General features: G+C 46.9%; 1 protein-coding gene across 1 annotated transcript; it reads left to right on the top strand.

Moving 5' to 3' along the window:
* The first annotated feature begins 4102 nt into the window (after positions 1 to 4102).
* Positions 4103 to 17168, top strand: LOC119386348 (arylsulfatase B). The gene is made up of 8 exons (XM_049414319.1): positions 4103 to 4192; positions 9416 to 9575; positions 10399 to 10511; positions 11692 to 11802; positions 13596 to 13722; positions 15239 to 15532; positions 16241 to 16677; positions 17025 to 17168. Exons 1-8 carry the CDS (start codon positions 4103 to 4105, stop codon positions 17166 to 17168), a joined length of 1476 nt encoding a protein of 491 aa, XP_049270276.1.
* Positions 17169 to 19063: the final 1895 nt, after the last annotated feature.

Raw genomic sequence — 19063 nt, 5'->3', positions numbered from 1 at the left:
TTGCCCCCTGAAAAAATATCTTCCAGCAATCCGTACGTGTTTAGAAGTGAATCCGAGTTTAAGGGGATCGGTGTAAACTGGTTCTTGTGAGCTGGCTCTCCCATACTGTATATTGCAGTGAAGCCCACTCATAAAGAAAAAGTCCGCACTGGAGGACAACGAAATAAATCAAACCAGGAGCGGCCGAGTAGATGTTCGTGGTAGCTGTCGTATGGCCACCTATACTTAGGACCTGCCGAATAGCAAGTTGCCTACGAGGAAATACGAGGGAGACCGCCAAGGGAATAGCGCAGATCGATGGCGGCGTCATCGTCGGTGTGTTCGCGGTAGACACCTATACAGTGGTTTAAACGCTGATGGATACGTTCACAACCTGACTTTCGATACCAAGCTGGCTTCCGCCATACGCAACTCTGGGCCGTGTGCTAAATAGCTTCGCTGATCGCCATCTTCACAGAGTGACATGTCTCGTAAATGTTTTTCTTAGCACAGATAATTGAAGCAGCCGAGGTACGCTTTGCCTCAACTTTCACAAAGCAACACCTCTATAACGAAACCATCAGAACAGAACGTGCTCCGTATTTTCACGGTGTGACAGTCTTAGGCGCGCGCTAGGGTTCCCCATCAAGGGGAAAAAGGTTCATCGCAGCGCCCCCCCCCCCCCCCACCATACTAAGTCAATATATGGGGCAGATTTCGCACCCCCCTCTTAGGTGAATGGGGGGGGGGAGGGGCGGTCGCCCCCCCCCCCCTGCCCCCCTTGTGCGCACGCCTATGGTGACAGTCCATTAAGCGCATGGAAGAACTTAGAACACGACTGTGGTCTCTTAATGAGACGTGAAGCGCAGCCTCGCTATGCCTTATGTCAATCTCGGTACGAAACTTAAGATGGTTAGGCGAAACGCATGCATGCAGGGCTTCTCTCCTCGGGATTCAAAACAATGGTAAACTTCAGCAAAGTACGTACTTCACTTAAGGACACAACTTAATGTAACTCGGAAAGGCACTTAATGCAACCCGCGGACGGCCTGAGTTCGATCCTCACTCGTACCAAAGTTTTGCATTATTTATTTTGTTTGCATCTTTCTCGATTTTTCGGTCACGGACAAAATGATGATTTTTCACTCACAACAAATGACGCCAACACCGGAATTTCTGCGAAACGAGCTCATTAACGCCTTCACGTTATAACAGCTTTCCGTTAGTAGGGACTGAACCAGCAAGTTGTTTCTTTCGGCCACCTTACTTCATTTCGATGTACGCCGTTATCACAGTATACACTGCAGCTGAATTTTGACTACAAAATTAAATAATGTACGCTATGCGTTACTCGTCTTCATTGTCTGCTGGCTTCGTCAGATTATGTCTTTCAAAGAAACAGAGCCTTGAGGATCAAAACGGCAAGCTGGGCGAGTTGGTAATTAAACAAAACTTTTGCGATATGGGCAGCGCGACCCGGACGGAGGACTAAAAGGAACGGACACAGACGAGCGCTGACTGACAAATGGTTTTGTTTCTTTAACACATCTGGCCAATAAATACAAAAAAAGGATCACATGGCGCGTGCAGGTCGTGACAGGGTGTCATTTGATTATGAAATTTAAAAAATTGTACTTTCTTATTTACTTGTTTCTTCTTAAGTCCGCGCTCTTAAATTTTCGTGCTAATTTTATTTGTAAATATGTTAGGCCGACTGCCCCGACAGGCTTTCCTTCTATAGTAGAATTTGTCCAGCCAGGATGCGTATGAAAGCGACGCTTTCTAGTATTCATTAATGTTATTCTTTTTAAACAAAACTTTCAGAGAAATGCAAACATAGAACTGAATGAACTTTTGATAAGTTGCGCTGAACTTGAAGAAACGTACGCAGGAATATTGCACGGGTTTAATTGGATCGAACGAGTCGGATCGAAGCTTGGGCAGTAAATAGAAATGGAAGTGAAATGTGTTATTACGCATTCAGAGTTGCATTCCCCCGTGTAGACATCCGGTCAGCCTGATAACATGACCGATCGTTTCCGATCATATGCAGCTGTGCTTGCCAACTTATCACTGAGTCCTGAGATCAAGCAAAAATAAGAAAAAAAAACAGGAAATAGTGGGCGGGACTGCACTGCCGATTTTGTGAAACCAATGCTTCTCGAATAAAATGAATATAAAATATTCAAAAACAAGAGATAAATTTCTTGTTTCTGTTTTAAGTTACCCGTGCATTGAGCGGCAGCATAGACGTCTGAAGGTGCCACGTGTCAGCAGCTTTCATAGAAGACCGGATTTTATAAATCACGTGCTTCCAGCTTATAATACGGGACGAAAGAAAGGCCAACGGAAGTAGGAGTGCGTTGGCCTGAGGCATACGCACTGTTTTAATTTTCATTCGTTGTCTTGTGCTATTGTGTCTCACATGTCACCTTCGGAGTTTCGTCTCCACGCACGCACGCACGCACGCACGCACGCACGCACGCACGCACGCGCGCACACACACACACACACACACACACACACACACACACACACACAACACACACACACACACACACACACACACACACACACACACACACACACACACACACACACACACACACACACACACATGTAAATTTACTCTGGATTGGCAAAACAGGGCGAGTGCTAGCGTTACAGACATAAATGTTTTTTCTTCAAATACTTGGCATTTGTTCCCAAATTTGTTCCCCACACTCACAAACAGACAAAGGTACCCCTGCCTGAGCCTGCAACCGGATTCTTGATCGATGGTTAAAATAAAAAAAAGAGTGGAATACAGAACAGAAAACATGAATATAGAAAAACAAAATAAAAAGAAACGATTGAGAATTCAGATAATAGACAATAACAATTTACATATATAACAGAAGCTACGTACACGGCTCGACATTATTACAAGGTTAAAAGAATTTTTATTCTCAATAAAGTCGGTTTCAGGGCTGTTTGGACACTGACACCTAAAGGGAGGACAAATGCGCAAGAGCTATAGCATAGTACAGTACCTTTTGCACAGTGCAGCGGACTAACACGTGTCACCTTTTAATTTTTACGCACCGCAAACTGTTATTGCCTGCGGCTGTAGACATGGGCTGCCTTAAATAAGTTCCCGAAAGCGAACACAGCGTTGTGACGTTGGACACAGCTGAATGAAACGCGACAGGAAGGAAATTTCTCCCTTATAGATTTATATTGCCATACTAAAGTGTCATTAACGATAAAAAAGTCACAGGACGTGTGTGCAGTCATTTCAGCAACGTCGCTCACGGACAAAACACATCTGAAGGTACGTATCTAGGTGACAGTAAGACGTGCATGATTCGCTTGAAATGTGTTGTATTCAGTCGTGACATTAATGTTCGTTTTTAATGTGGATGTTAAGAACAGCTGAGCTAAGAAATGTCACTAGGATATACTACCGCGTTGTACTTCAAAAAAATAGAGAAAGAGAGCTTTCAAATTACCTAACTCTACTGTGCCAGAAATGCTGAAGCAAAAGGCAGCTATGGTAACGCTCTCTACAGGCATCGGTCTGCGGTCAATGCGAGCTAGAGCTGAGCGAGTGATCGTCTCTGCTATTTGGGGTGAGGACAGCCGCATAAGGTGTGTTGTAGAACTCTCCTCGCTGCGACAGTCGTCGCAAATGTCGGCCATTCCAATGCGAAATGAAAATGACTTCGTGAAAGCCACTTTTAGCCACGACCGATTAAGCACAGTGGACTCTCTTCAGCTGAGTCCCAGTTGGAATGCGAAAGCATACTGTCCAAATGTCCTGGGAAGTCATCCCAGCTGAGGACGACGAAGGCATTCATAAAAATTTCCGAGACAACCGGAATGCAGAAGTGGCTGTAGTCTAATATAGTGATGCTGTACACAGCAAAAGACTGACTGATTTTGACGTTGTGTGTGGGCTCTTGGTCTCACTCTATCTTTTTGTTACGCCTCGAATTTTCACAATTTATGACGTTGTTGTAGTATTTGCATATAAGCGCTGGTATTCTATTACGGGTGTAAAGCCGCAAGAAGAGTGCATGTGAAGACGACAGGAGAATGTTTGCACAAAAATAATATTCTTTATTGGATGTTTGCAGCTCAAATGTCTTACTTCGGACTTCTATTGCTTCTGCCATTGGCGCAATGTACTAACACGCCGCCTGACATAATATTCATCCTAGCAGACGACTTGGTAAGTCGCCAATTCAGATAATTATATCGTCTTGTGCCGTCATGTACAGCTTAATTTTATTTACTACTAAAAAGTATATTGTGACAACCTTGTGCATACTGGCAGATTCGTTGAGCGGTTATTTAGTTACGTGTCACAGCGAATCAGGCCGGTAATGAGGGAAGACGTAGACCACTTACGTCTGACTGGGTCACTTGTACCCAGTTCTTAAAACCGCGAAACACAACTAGCAAAGAAAAAATTCGGCAGATCCCACGCATTGTGGGAATCGATGTAATGCGAAGCAGCCAGCAAAGAGCTGCATACATCGCCTTGTTTGTCTTTGAGCCAAATGAAATCATTCATACCATGGCATCTAGTCCACCATATATGGCATGTTTGCCATGCACGCATGCATGCACCATCCAGTGTACACCATGCCAATGAAACGCACATTCTGGTATATAAATGCATGACCTGTCGGTTATGTTCATCACGCACTCGTGTCATGCCATACAAATTTTGGTATATATCACGTTAACAAAACGGCCGGAAGCGCACCATGACAGTGACATGTAAATCATACCGTACATGACATGCATAACATGATTCGCATGTTAAGACCTCTCATTTATGTTCGTCATACAGTCACATCGCGCAATACCAATTTTGGTGTATATCAAAGGAGCGAAATGGAAGCGAGTGCACCATGATTAGAGCATTTAAATCATGCCATACATGACATGCATATTATGATTTTTCATGTTACCACCTGTCACTAATGTTCATCATAGTCACATCGCACAATACCAGTTTTGGTGTATATCAAGCTATCGAAACGGCCGCGAATGCACCATGAGCGTGGCATGTAAGTCATGACATACATGGCATGCATATCATAGTTTTCATGTTACCACCTGTTATTCATGTTCTTCATAAAGTCACATCGCGCAATACCAATTTTGGTGCATATAAATCTAGCGAAACGGCCGGGAATGCACCATGAGCGCGGCATGTAAAGCATGACATACATAACCTGCATGTCATGATTTCCATGTTGCCACCTCTCATTTACGTTCGTCATGCAGTCGCGTCGCGCAATATCAATTTTGGTGTATGTCAAGCAAGCGAAACGGCACGAGTGCGTCATGAGCATGACATGTAAATCATGTCGTGCATGTCATGCATGTCATGATTTTCATGTTACCACGTCTCATTTACCTTCGTCATGCAGTCGCTTCGCGCAATACCAATTTTGGTGCATATCGCGCAAGCGAAACGGACGCGAATGCATCACGAGCGTGGCATGTAAATCATGACATACATGTCATGGATGTCATGGTTTTCATGCTACCACCTGTTATTCGTGTTCTTCATAAAGTCACATCGCACAATACCAATTTTGGTGTATATCAAACTATCAAAACGGCCGCGAGTGCGCCATGAGCGTGGCATGTAAATCATGTCATACATGACATTAAAATCATGATTTGCATCTTACCACGTGTCAGTTATGTTCGTCAAAACAGAAATGTCTCGTCATACCTGTTTTCGTATGTATCCCTTCATTTAAACGGCCGCGAGCGCCCCGAGACCACGTCATGTAAATCATGCTGCACATGACATGCGCGTCATGACTTGCATGTTAGTACCTGTCAATATGTTCGTCATGAACTGTTGTCACGCCGCACCAATTTTGGTATATATGAAATTAACGGAACGGCCGCAAGAGCCCAAAGGTCGTGGAATGTAAATCATGCTGTTCATGACATGCGTGTCATGATTTTCATGATATTGCCACGCCCACTTCTTGTCTTGTTTTGATGTATTCGGGTTTGACCGGCAGGGACGGTTATCAACGCTCGACGCTGTCGGCGAAGTAGTGTTCTAGAAGCGTCGCGATTGTAGTAGATCGGTTTGTTAAGATTGCGCCCCGCACGCGAATGTTCCAGCTTTGTCTAGAGATTACGCCGCCACCAGCGATATCGCTGGAAAGTTCGATAGCGCCTGTATAAAAGCCGACGCGCTTGACTGCTTGTCAGTTGATCGACGGACGACGCCCTGTTCGCCGCTATCATTGTACAGCGTGCATTGCTGTAGTTCTAGTTCTCATTTTCCGGCCACAAGTTCGGCCAAATAAACAGTTTCATCCTACAAACGCCGACTGCTGTCCTTCGTCGACGTCACGACCACGTGACATCTGGTGGAGGTGCTGCTTCATGATCCGGACGCCACCGCGGAGCGCTGACCCAAGCCCAAGCCGCGAAGAAGACGACTCTAAGGACAATCCGGATCCTCGAACCAGCCGCCGGCAGAAAGGACTACCCCCCCAATACGGACTCCTACCGGATAAGCCAAAAGCCACGGCGACAAGAACAACAGGCACGATGACGGCCGCAACGAACCCTGCCGGGATAGTGATGCAGCCGCCCAGGGAGCCGCCGACATTTCGTGGTTCGCCATGTGAAGACCCCGAAACCTGGCTGGAGACGTTCGAAAGGGTCGCAACATTTAACAACTGGAACGCCGACGACAAGCTGCGCCACGTGTACTTCTACCTGGAAGAAGCAGCAAGGACATGGCTCGAGAACCGGGAGTCCACGCTTCGAACCTGGGATCTCTTTCGTAGTGCTTTTTTGGAGACGTTCACGAGCGTCGTTCGAAAGGAAAGGGCCGCATCCTTGCTGGAGACACGGGTTCAGCTCCCGAACGAAAACGTGAGCATCTTCGCGGAAGAAATGACCCGGCTTTTCCGCCACGCTGACCCCAACATGCCTGAAGAAAAGAAGGTTCGTTTCCTCATGCGAGGAGTAAAGGAACAGCTCTTCGCTGGCCTTATGAGGAATCCGCCGAATACCGTCCAAGAATTTGTCTCCGAAGCAACAACAATCGAGAAAACGCTTGAGATGCGAACACGGCAATACAACCGCAGCCTCTCGACCACAAGCTACGCCGACGTTCAAGCGCTAGGATCCGCCGACCTGCGTGAGACGATTCGAGCAATCGTGCAAGAGGAGCTGCGAAAACTTCTACCTTCGTCGCAACCTCAAGTAGATTCCATCGCCGACCTCGTGCGCCAGGAGATCCAGCATTCACTCGGTGCGCCTCAGCTAGTAGAGCCGCAGCCGCAAGCTATGAGCTATGCTGCTGCAGCCCGCCGTCATGCTCCTCCTCCACGCCCACGCCAAGACGATACACCGCCGCAGTACCGTCGCCAGACGCCGCCGCCGCCACCGATGCCCTACCGTCCACCTGTCGGCCATACGCCGCCGCCGCCACCGACGCCCTACCGCCCACCTGTCGGCCAGCGCTACACCCCGAGGAAGACCGATGTCTGGCGCGCCCCTGACAACCGCCCGCTCTGCTACCATTGCGGGGAGGCCGGCCACACGTACCGCCGCTGCCAGTACCGACAGATGGGACTACGAGGATTCGCCATCAACGCGCCGCGACCGCAGCCAGGCGAACGGCCTCGCGACATCGACGACTACCTAACCGGAACGCAGTGGCAGGAACGACGTCCTTCACGCTCGCCGTCGCCCGGCCTCTACATGTCACCGAACCGCCGGCCGTACACTGGCCCAAACCGGGGCCGGTCGCCTAGCCCGTATCCGGAAAACTAAGGGCAGCAACCGATGGAGGTGCGGTTGCTGTACGACGAACTACCGAAGATCCTCCGCCGACGACGACGACGTCGCGACGAAACCTTCAGAACACGACGCGAACCAGACAGACCCCTGACGACGAGATCTTGCGGACCAAAGAAGACCCGACGACGCAACATGGAAGCAGCGGAACAAACCGACGCAGCCGTGACCCGACGCCGAGACCCAACCGCAACGCAAGACGACGAACTAGCGACCTCGACGTTCTCATCGACGGCCACAACGTCACCGCTCTCGTCGATACTGGAGCCGACTATTGCGTCATCAGTGGGCCCTTCGCCACGAAGTTGAAGAAAGTTAAGACCGCTTGGGAAGGCCCCGAAATCCGCACCGCTGGAGGCCATCTGATAACGCCGATTGGTGTCTGCACGGCGAGAGTCACCATCAATAACCGGACTTATCCTGCGAGCTTTGTAATCCTACAAAACTATATGACCTGTCATTTACGTTTGTGATAAGGCCATGTTATGACACACCAATTTTGGTATACATCCGGTTAACGGAACGGCCAGGGAGCCCAAACGCCATGGAATGTAAATCATGCTGTTCATGACATGTGTGTCATGATTTTCATGATATGACCTGTCATTTATGTTTGTGATAAGGCCATGTTATGACACACCAATTTTGGTATACATCCGATAACGGAACGGCCAGGGAGCCCAAACGCCGTGGAATGTAAATCATGCTGTTCATGACATGCGTGTCATGATTTTCATGATATGACCTGTCATTTATGTTCGTAATAAGGCCATGTTATGACAAACCAATTTTGGTATGCATCCGATTAACGAAACGGCCAGGAGAGCACAAAGTCGTAGGCGGCTAAATAGATAGATAGATAGATAGATAGATAGATAGATAGATAGATAGATAGATAGATAGATAGATAGATAGATAGATAGATAGATACGCTCAAAGTCGCAGAAGTTCGCTAAGAAATGCTTCGCATTTAACAAGTCACAGTTTTGCCGCAAGGGCTAAGCGATGAATGCGATAGCAACAAATTGGAACGTTATACGAAGTAAGGCTAGCAGCTAACTCCTGCAGCATCCACCTGGCGTCGCTCATAAGAACGCCAGCGTAAGGAAACACGACCATTGCGAACTAAGCGACTTTCTTGTTTTCTATGATTCTATCACTGCTGTTAATGGAGGGGTGAGACCAGCAAGCAGTACAAACATACAAACCTATAAGTTACTGTGACACGGCAGTTCAAGCTGATGCCTGTAAAGATAGCGCGCGTGACCGCGCCCGGCTGAGCAAAGCGCGGAGGCAAGAAGCCGCCTCTCCGCCTTACGGGACTTTCGCGCGACGAAAGACGGCCGGCGTTTCCTCTTTTCTAGATAAGCGTTCGTCGCCTGCGCTCGCACGCTTATCTGCCTGGTTGCGAGTGAAGGCGCTCACACGCTTTCACTCGCACATAGAACATACACATGCTGTCGACTCGGACTGTATACGAAACATCATGGTGGTGCCGACGACAAAAACGCGCCGATTGTTCATATAACTGCTATCGCAATAACATTGACAAATGATACACTGATTAAGAAGTGACCAAGCACTCGTATTCTTGCAGGGATGGGACGACGTGAGCTTTCATGGATCGTCTCAAATCCCCACGCCGAACTTGGATGCTATGGCTGCAGACGGCGTCATACTCAACAGTTACTACATTCAACAGGCTTGCACCCCTTCGAGGGCTGCTTTTATGACTGGCCGGTACCCAATGCGCATAGGTGATACCTCGCCTATACGATCGTTGTTCCTCGATGCCTGTGGGCATCGATGACCGATCGATGCCCACATGTTTGCTGTGCACTGCTTGTGTTTACCAAATCCAGCGTCTCCCTAATTGGTATAGGGCTGACAGCCTCACGTAGGACGCATGCAACTGCAATATCCGCACTTCCTAATGGTATCGGCCTGCAGGCCCAGTTGTGCCGGCACAGAAGCTTTGTGCGTTCTGGTCGATTGAATAGATAACAGTGCGCTTTAAGAAAAAGAAAAGTTATAGATCTGACCAGCGCGCTTTTCAAGCTTTTAAGGTCCACAGTTTCAGATAGCGGGCATTAAAAACTTTAGCAACTATACCGGTGAATTGGCTACCCTCTACACCGGGTTAGATGTCTGTCGAGTCCATCTCCTTTCGCTTCAACCCAAAATACCGCCATCTTTCCAAAAAAGCTGGCACATGCAGTCACTGTTCTGACGGTGCTCATCACGTGAGAAGACAGCGTGGCTTGCTCAAGTGTACGGCAAACGGTACACTTCCTCTGTAATAAGATATATTGCTCGTTACTGTGATACGGTAGTTACCTTCTGAGTCAATTACCATTTCCTTCTTGTCTTCACAACAGCTGTCACGAAAGAAGAGGTATAGGATAGGATGGCTGGGTGGAGTGGCCAGTGTACTTCTTTGCTCTTGATCGTGTTAGGACATCTGGGTTAACGCGTTAAATGGTTAAAATGTGTTGAGAACAACATCAGCGCGGCTAGTTGCATATACTATTCGTGGGTTCGTTTGCAATTTCACTTGTCTATTGCTTCTTTTTCACGTAGGCATGCAAGGATTCGCGATCGACGTAGCCGAGGCGTGGGGACTGCCATCAAATTTGCGAATTATGCCTCAGTACCTAAAGGACCTCGGCTACGAGACTCATCTCATTGGGAAGGTAAGAAGTCATTATCTTCATAACCGCCGTGTGCGGGCGTAAGGGCTTTCTTTATTGAAGAGGAAGAGTTGCACTACGAGAAAAAAGGCATTGAGGAAAATGTTTTCCTGCTTATTTTTGAATGATCAAAGAAGCCATCAAAAAGTTTTGAATAAATAAGAGTCGACTTTGCTTATCGAATCAGAACTTCAGATCTGACAGTTGCACGATTAAAATGACCTAAAATTCAGCACTCTGCGAAGGAGGCACAGTGTTTCGTAAATCAGAACACCTAAAGAGAAGCGAGATTATTTTTTTGGTATCCCAGAAGACTCTATACGAAGCCCTGCCAGAGACATCAAAAACAAAAATAATAGACTCGTGTCTCCTGTCTCCTTCGTACCTGTGTGTTGCGGTTTTTTTCGCGCTTTTTTTCAAACACGAATTTGCACCAACTCGCCCAACTGTCCCTGCTAGTTCATATAGAACAGACGTTGTTCACTCTAAAAACGTAGGGTCCACATAGTAGCCGCTCGTCGTGCTGCTGTGTCAGGTACCCCTGGAACGTATGAACTGGTTGCTAAGTAGAGAACATGTCACGAGCTTAATGACCCAAGAAATGCTAACAAGACGCGCATGCGTTATTGCTGCTCGCAGCTTTGGGCCCTGCAGTCTTCTATCTATATCCATAGAATCGTAATCTAGAAAACGTTTAGCCGAAGAAGATAAACCGATCACAACACTTGCAACCGTATGAGTACAATGTGCGCGAGTAGTATCGATGTCAGGCATACGAATGCCTCTTATATCGCTGTTCACTGACATTGGCCTTAGAATGAATGAACGGGATTTTCAGTGCTCGTTTCTTTGTTTGACTCAATCTTAATGAAAAACAGCAGATAATGAAGCCATTCTTCACACCTATATCGCAATTGCTACAATACACTTAAAACAGCATAGTTAACGTCCCCTACACCTTCGTTGGCTTCACTATCTGCTGGTTTTAAGGTTGGCCGAAGAAGTTATACCAAGCATTCACCGTCGCTGTTTGCGCTCTCGCGTGTTGCTCGTTACTGTTCAACGGGCTGTACTCAGCTCATTGTTAAGCATATTTTCGTTGCGAGGGCATTACTGTACTGGTGGCTAAGATGAGCGTCTTTGTTCAGAATGTGGAATGTCATCTTTGATATTTTACATGCAGTGGAACCTCGGATATTATACAAAAAGTCTCACTCCAATGTTCCGGGGTTTCGACAGCTTTTACGGCTATTACAATGGAGAGCAGGACTACTACACGCACAGCATCACATACGTAAGTAGTATATAAACGTTGCTATGTGAAACGCAGGACACAGCTTGATAAGCAATCTAGCCTGATCGCAAACCTCGCTGCGGTAGCGTGGAGACGCTCACGATGGTGATTTCGCTTTATCATAAAAAACACGTATGTATAATAAAGTACCATATTCACGGTGCATTGTGCAGTCACGAACAATGCAGCCGTCATCTTTAATAAACTTCGTGTCAGAAATGAAAAGGTCCCCAAATGACTGTGTGCTAGTAGTTTAGTTCGGTTATAGGTCTTAATTTCATTCGACTATTTCTATGATTATTGAACAAAGAGAGTTGTAAACTGTATACCGCGGGCAAAACAAGACTAGAACCGTAATTCGAAGATAGAGTTATATGGATATCCATGACTCATGAGCATCACAGGAGTGGTAAGCTGGGCTAGTTAGTATGGATGCACAGTAATGAACAGCGCGAAGTAAAAACGAGAGATAAAAGGAAGAAGAACACGGAACAAGCGCTGACTGCCAACTGAAAAAAAAATTATTGCGCAACACCTTGCCTAAATAACATTAGCCGCAGACCACGTGCACTTGAAGGGCTGGTTAGAAAAAAAACACAAGTTATAAAACGAACAAAGCGATAACTAACTTCGTAAGCTTAGATATTCGAGCTCTTTGTCAAGGAAGTCAATCGAGGCCTGAGCGACGCTCGTCCCGAATTGTTGTTCCTTTTGTCTCTAGTTTTTACTTCGCGCTGTTCATTACTATTAATGACATAGGCGTGCGCACAGGGGGCAGGGGGGGGGGCGGCCCCCCCCCTATTCATCTAAGAGGGGGGCGCAATATCTCCCCTGTACATTGACCCTTCTAGTCGCCTAAGAGGAGGGGGGGGGGCGCAAAATCTGCCTCATACATCGACTTAGTAGGGTGGGGGGCGCTGCGATGAACCTTGGCCCCCCCCTAATGGGGAACCCTGCGCACGCCTATGATTAATGAGCATATTTAGAGTTAAACTGCGTTAAATAAAGCTGGGATATAACCTTCTACTTTTCGGGATTCTCATGATGGCACAGAAATATCGACCTGACATTTGATCTGTTAATTTCCTGCTAGTTCACTGAAGGTCTCGCACCTAGATAACAAACAAACAAAAAAAAGATATCTTGGTAAACCTCGAAGCCTACGACACAGCTTAATGTGAGTACATTTCTACCAGCCAGTGAAGCTTTCATTTCCGAGTACGCTGTATTTGTGACGACGTCATTGCGTACAAGGTGGTCACGTGGAAGAAAACTTTACCACAGACAGCGAAGTGGTTGAGCATCTGCCTCATATGGTGGAGCGCTGGGTTCATATCCTGTAGCTACACCGGACGCAGATCGTTCTTTTTTGTTATGTAGAGATGTTCATAAGCCGTAAATTCGGCTTGTTATAGAGATAATAATCTGTAAAGGGGCTATATGCATGCACAAGCATTCATTTTCGTGACCTCGCTAGGCAAGAAACCAAAATATATTTACCTGGAACGACATACCTTGCAGGAAAATCACACAGGCCTTGACTTTTGGTCGAACACTGACCCGGTGTGGTCTGTAAATGGGACGTATTCCACAACACTGTACACGGAAAGGGCTCAACATATCATCGCCAACAGAGACAAGACAAAGGTAAGACGTACAAATGTACCTTCAATACAGGTAAGTGGGTTTAAACACGCCGAAATCATACATGTCGATAGTCAGGTGCACAAAACGGCACCGAACATTTCATTTGCACGCAGTCATCAATTCTCTGTTCTTTTTTCTACATGCAGCCTCTGTTTCTAATGTTGTCCTACCAAGCAGTGCATGGCGCAGACATAGTAGGCCATCTACAGGCGCCACAGGAAAACATCGACAAATTTCCCTACATAGGGGAAGAGAGGAGAACGATATTTGCAGGTAACGTAGGCCTGCGACAGTCAGGAAGGCCGTTTGTGCTTGCCCCCTTGTCAGCAGGCATTACTTGCAAATTATAGATGATCTGCTGGTGACACACGTGTTTTCTTAGTGCCATGTACAATAAATACTTTTATATCTATTCCGGTCATGGTAACCACACATTTATGCGACAAATTACGCCTAAATTCGCGCATAGAAATGACCAAATGAATCCAACGGTCAATTAGGCCAGGAAAGCAAAGAGACCATTAAGAGTTGCCTTTAACTGTAGTGTAATAATGACGCAAATTGAAATGAAGTGGACGAAAAATCATCCTTTCCGTCGGTAGGATCTGGACTCACAACCTTCGAATTATTCGTCCGATGCTCTCTGCCACAGAAGGCGCTTCGCCGTCCACTTCGTTGGGTATTCATGTATAGTATGTGTAAATCGAAGGTTGTGGGTTCAGATCCCACCGACGGAAAGGATGATTTTTCATCCACTTTAATTAATTTACATTTACGTAATAATTAATACACAACAGTTAAAGACAACAACTATGCTTTCCTTGGCCTAGTTGTCTGCTGGGTTGAATTGGTTGTGCCTAACAAAGAAACGAGCTCCTCGAAAGAAAATTATGGCAGCTTCGCACTGGCGATGCCAAGCTTGAAGGGAGAGCGCAGCTGAAAGGCCTTCCTTTTTCTCTTTATTTCTTTCTTCTCTCTCTTTCACTTTCTCTCGATTTCTTTCTGTTTATTTCGTTCTCTATCTATCTATTTCTTTCTCTTTGTTGCTATTTCTATCTTTATTTCTCTTTCTTCCCTTTCTTTCTCTCGTTTCTGCTTCTTCCTCGCTCTTTCTTTGTTTCTCTTTGTTTCTCTTTTTCTTTCTCTTTCTGTCTTGCTCTCTGTTTTTTTCTCTCTTTTTTATGTCTGCTTCTTTCTATATCTCTCTCTCGCTTTCTATGTCTCTCTCTGTCTTTGTATCTTTTTATGTCTTTATTCCCTTTCAATTTCTCTCCATTTTCTCTTCCTCTTTCTTTCTATCGCTTTCCCCCTCTCCCTATATTTTTCTTTCTCTCTATTTTGTATCTCTTTCTTTCTTTCTCTCTCTCTTCTTCACGTGTTCGTTTTCGTTTGACACTCGCACCGGCTGTACATGGTAGTGGGGCTTGCCCAATTCCTGTGGGGCGTACTCACCTGAGGAATTTTGCACGAAGGAACACACGCTGCCGATAGCTTTAACAAGTTTCGCTGTAAAGAGAATGAAGAGCGCGCGTGACGTTTCATGATGATGATAGTTTTTTTACGACGGAGCACAAGCTGCCGACAGCTTAAACCGATTCGCTGTTAAAAAATTCCCCTTCTCTCGCTCATGCACAGACATGATCAGTCAATGAATCGCGGTCTGTTAAAGAAGGAAGCAAGGATCCAAGCACCGCGAAGCAAACTAGCTTCAGCTTTCACTGCAATTATTGTTTCGCAGTGCAGATTGAGTAATGAACTTCGTGAACTGCTATGTTTTCTCCGACCACAGGGATGGTGGACGCGATGGACCAGTCCGTAGGCGAGGTTTTCGAGGCTCTAAGTGCCGCCGGCACGCTGCAGAACACTGTCGTCGCCTTCAGCAGTGACAACGGCGGCGCTCCGTTCGGGGCACACGCAACCCGCAGCTTCAACTGGCCGCTGCGTGGCGCCAAAGGCGCCCTTTGGGAAGGCGCCACCAGGTCAGCGGCCTTCGTATGGAGTCCCCTGCTACACAGCAGGCGCAGAGTGTCCCACCAACTCATGCACATCACTGACTGGCTGCCTACGCTGTACTCAATTGGTGGTAGGTGCGCCACTTCCTTAGGCGTGCCCCCCCCCCCCCCCCCATAAGAAATTATGAATGATGATGGTGATGATGAAATAAGGAAGTACGTATGTATGAGCGCATGACTTTGTGGCAACTTCGAAGGTGTGCGTTTATCCCTGTTGCTAGTAACTGTTCTATAGACGCCGTTGTAACATGACGGCGCTGTTGGAAGCAGGTCAAAAACCGACAAATAGCTCAACAGATATTAGTCTCTTTTCATTCGACGCTTTCGCACGAACACATTACATATGCTTCACCAAACAGCAGGGATGTCCTGAGTAAGGACATCGTAAATGTGTTGTGTTATATGGAGGATGTACTCAGTAGACACTGGCAATGAGAGCTTGTTGATACTCGGCCGATAAATCGATATTTTGTGAAAATGATGCGCAGTGAATTTTATACGCTGCTGTATCGCGGTGAAGTTCAAAACATGGCGGAAGAGGCAATGTCTAATGTTCTTCGGCACGCCGTCGAAAGTTGGCGTGTTAAATAATGACAAACGCGTTTTGGTTATTGTAACAGCTCGATAAGCCCCGTTCGACATTTAGCGCGCGACACGCAAACACGACGAGACGTTCTGGCATTAAATGTAACCGTTCCATGTGGTTACTCATTTTAGTTTGCGCGGTCATTTGCTTCCCGTATAGCAGTAATCAATTATACATTTCCTCCCGTTTTCAGGCGGCAACGTAAAGAGCCTCGGCAAATTGGACGGGTTCGACATGTGGCGATACCTCTCTCAAGGATCTCGTTCACCTCGCCTAGAGATGCTGTACAACTACGACGAGTGGATTGTTCACGCATCGGCGCTGCGTTTCTCGCAGTATAAGCTCGTGCTTGACAACTTCAGCCTGTACAATGAGCGCTACCGTACGGCCGGGGGCAAGCGTCCATGGAATGACCTCGACAAGCTGCTCGCCCAGTCTAAGGCGGCGAAAGTTTTGAGGAACTTCTACCGAAAGAGCCAACTGAACTTTCCCAGTGGTTGGAGGGAGAGCGCGACGCTACAATGCGGTCGGTGGACGCCAAGAAGCTTTTCGGGCAACGACACCGTCTTCCTGTTCGACATCGTTGCGGACCCCTGCGAGTTGAACAACTTGGCCGACTCACTTCCGGAGGTCAGTAACATAGCGTTATCCTGCATCATTGCTACCTGCGTGTTCCACATGCATATTTCACATATGTTGAAAACTTAGTATACTTACAGGTAAGGTATGAATGCCTTACAGGTAACTCAGCATCCCTACTTAACAGCTGGTCGTTGGTACTATGGTTGACGACGGTTCAAAATTATGTAGATCGTTGTTTCCTTTAGTGGTGAAGAGGAGGACATTGATATGGCTGCATGAACACTTCAAACACCTTTACTTGTCAGCTGAATAGGAGAGCTGATACGGCACGTTAAGTCTTTGTCGAGCCTCGGTACGATTTGATATATAATTCTTTTTGTGCATGCACTTGACAGGTCGTGGTGTTCCTGAAGAAGCGTATCGAGACGTACGCCGCCGCTGCAGTTCCACCGTTGCACACGCCTAAGGACCCCGCCGCTTTTCCGGAGAATCACAACGGAACCTGGGCGCCCTGGTTGGATTCACCACTTGGACCATGAATTTTTACACTAGGGCGTTACGTTATGAATTCCCAAGCACATTGACAGCTATACACCCTGCCATTATGTAGCTCGTAAGCATAGGCGTGCGCAGTGTTCCCCATTAGGGGGGGGGGGGCAAAGTTTCCTCGCAGCACCCCCCCGCCCTACTAAGTCAATGTATGGGGCAGATTTTGAGCCCCCCCCCCTCTTAGGTGATTAGGGGGGGGGCCCGCCCCCCCCCCCCCCCTGTGCGCACACCTATGCTCGTAAGCTTACAAGCTAAGCGGGCATAAAAGATGCGAAGTCTCCGAAGCCATCCGCCTTGTGACTGTCCATAAATTATTAATGCACGGATAAGGCCACAATGAGAAGCTCCGGAATCTACGTCCGCAAGTGTGCTTGACACCGGGTGCAGCTCAAATTACTGGCCCAGCAGGATACAGTGGTATATCCGAGCAGTGCCTTTATTATGTATTTTAGGAACTATGTCTTAGCGGCCTATTAAAGTCATAATACTCGTTGGCGGCAACTACGTGATTCTTTTGCTGGAACCAATGCTTCCTTTTAAGCACTCCTCGACGTTCGGGTTGCTTATTTACTAGGAGATTTCTCCGAAGAATAACGCGACTATAATGCGCTGATTTTCGCGTCCCTGCTACTGCATGCATCAGCAGGTCGAGAGAGAGCGAGAAGCAGACACAAGAAAGGCACGGAGGCTAACCGTATGTTTGCTACCCTGAACTAGAAACAGAGTAGTGGTTTGGCATACACTTTCAGGTCCACGCCATGTTTACAAATGGTAACTAGAAATCTGTCGTTTGGAGGTAACGTGCTGTCGATGCTTTCCTCGCCAATGACACACACGATAACTGTAAGCGCGGCAAAACGGCACAAGGAAGACGACCGAACAAGCACTGTGTCTTGAAGTCTTTCTTCTGTCGTTTTGTCACGCTAAAAGTTACCATGGATAAGCACCGACAAGCCCGCCAACGCATTGTGCTAGACACACATAATAGTGGTCAATGAAGTTAATGTGTTGCTATTTGTGTGTTTCCTCAGCTATGCTTTGGCTGACACAGGATAAAATATACACTGAATGCTAAACATTCCGGGTCTCTTAGACCCGGATGCTGCCAATCTGGGAGCGCATCTATGGCCTGTCACTGCTGTGGTATCTAACGATGCCAGAACAGTGACACAGTGACGATGCCACAGCGTGATGCTGTCACTAGACAGCCAAGCATGCTCGCGAGGACGGGAAACAATGAATACAGTCAAGGAGCTGATAAGCTCGTGCATGCATTCACCATATTGCAGGTAGATGGAGATATACAGTAATACACTGTGTCTGTAAAGTCTAGGCGCGCATTTGGCCAGTCACAGGAAATCAACTAAACAAGATGGAAATGTGAAATCTTCACCAAACAAAAGAAAAACTGCCCAAATTTCATACCTGTCCAGCGCAGTTTGATGTGGCCTCTATTTCTTGCCCTACACACATTCAAGCGATATTCAAGTTCTTCTCAGACACGGTTAATGGCGTCTGGTGTAACAGAGTAAATAAATTCTGTCATGCTGTTTTAAATGAGCAATGTCATTTATAGGTTCACTGTACACATGTTGCTTCACATAATCGCACAAGTAAAAGCCTAATGGAGTCAGAATTTAGCAAGCCACAAAACACACTGAACTTTCCTCTGTACCGTCCACATCTAGCTGGCGTGGACATGGGGGATAATCCGCCGCTGCGCTGTTCGTGGTGCTGCGTCATCACCTGTGTGCACACACCCGTGCATGCAGTACTACTTAAACTTGGGGAGTTTTCCTTTCATTTGGTGCATATTTCACATTTCTATCTTGTTTTCTTGTTTTCCTGTGACCGCCCAAAAGTGCGCCATGACTTTACGGTCCCA

This window comes from Rhipicephalus sanguineus, chromosome 3, assembly GCF_013339695.2.
Source record: "Rhipicephalus sanguineus isolate Rsan-2018 chromosome 3, BIME_Rsan_1.4, whole genome shotgun sequence".
NCBI classification, from domain to species: domain Eukaryota; kingdom Metazoa; phylum Arthropoda; class Arachnida; order Ixodida; family Ixodidae; genus Rhipicephalus; species Rhipicephalus sanguineus.
This window is presented reverse-complemented; position numbering and strand designations above follow the sequence as displayed.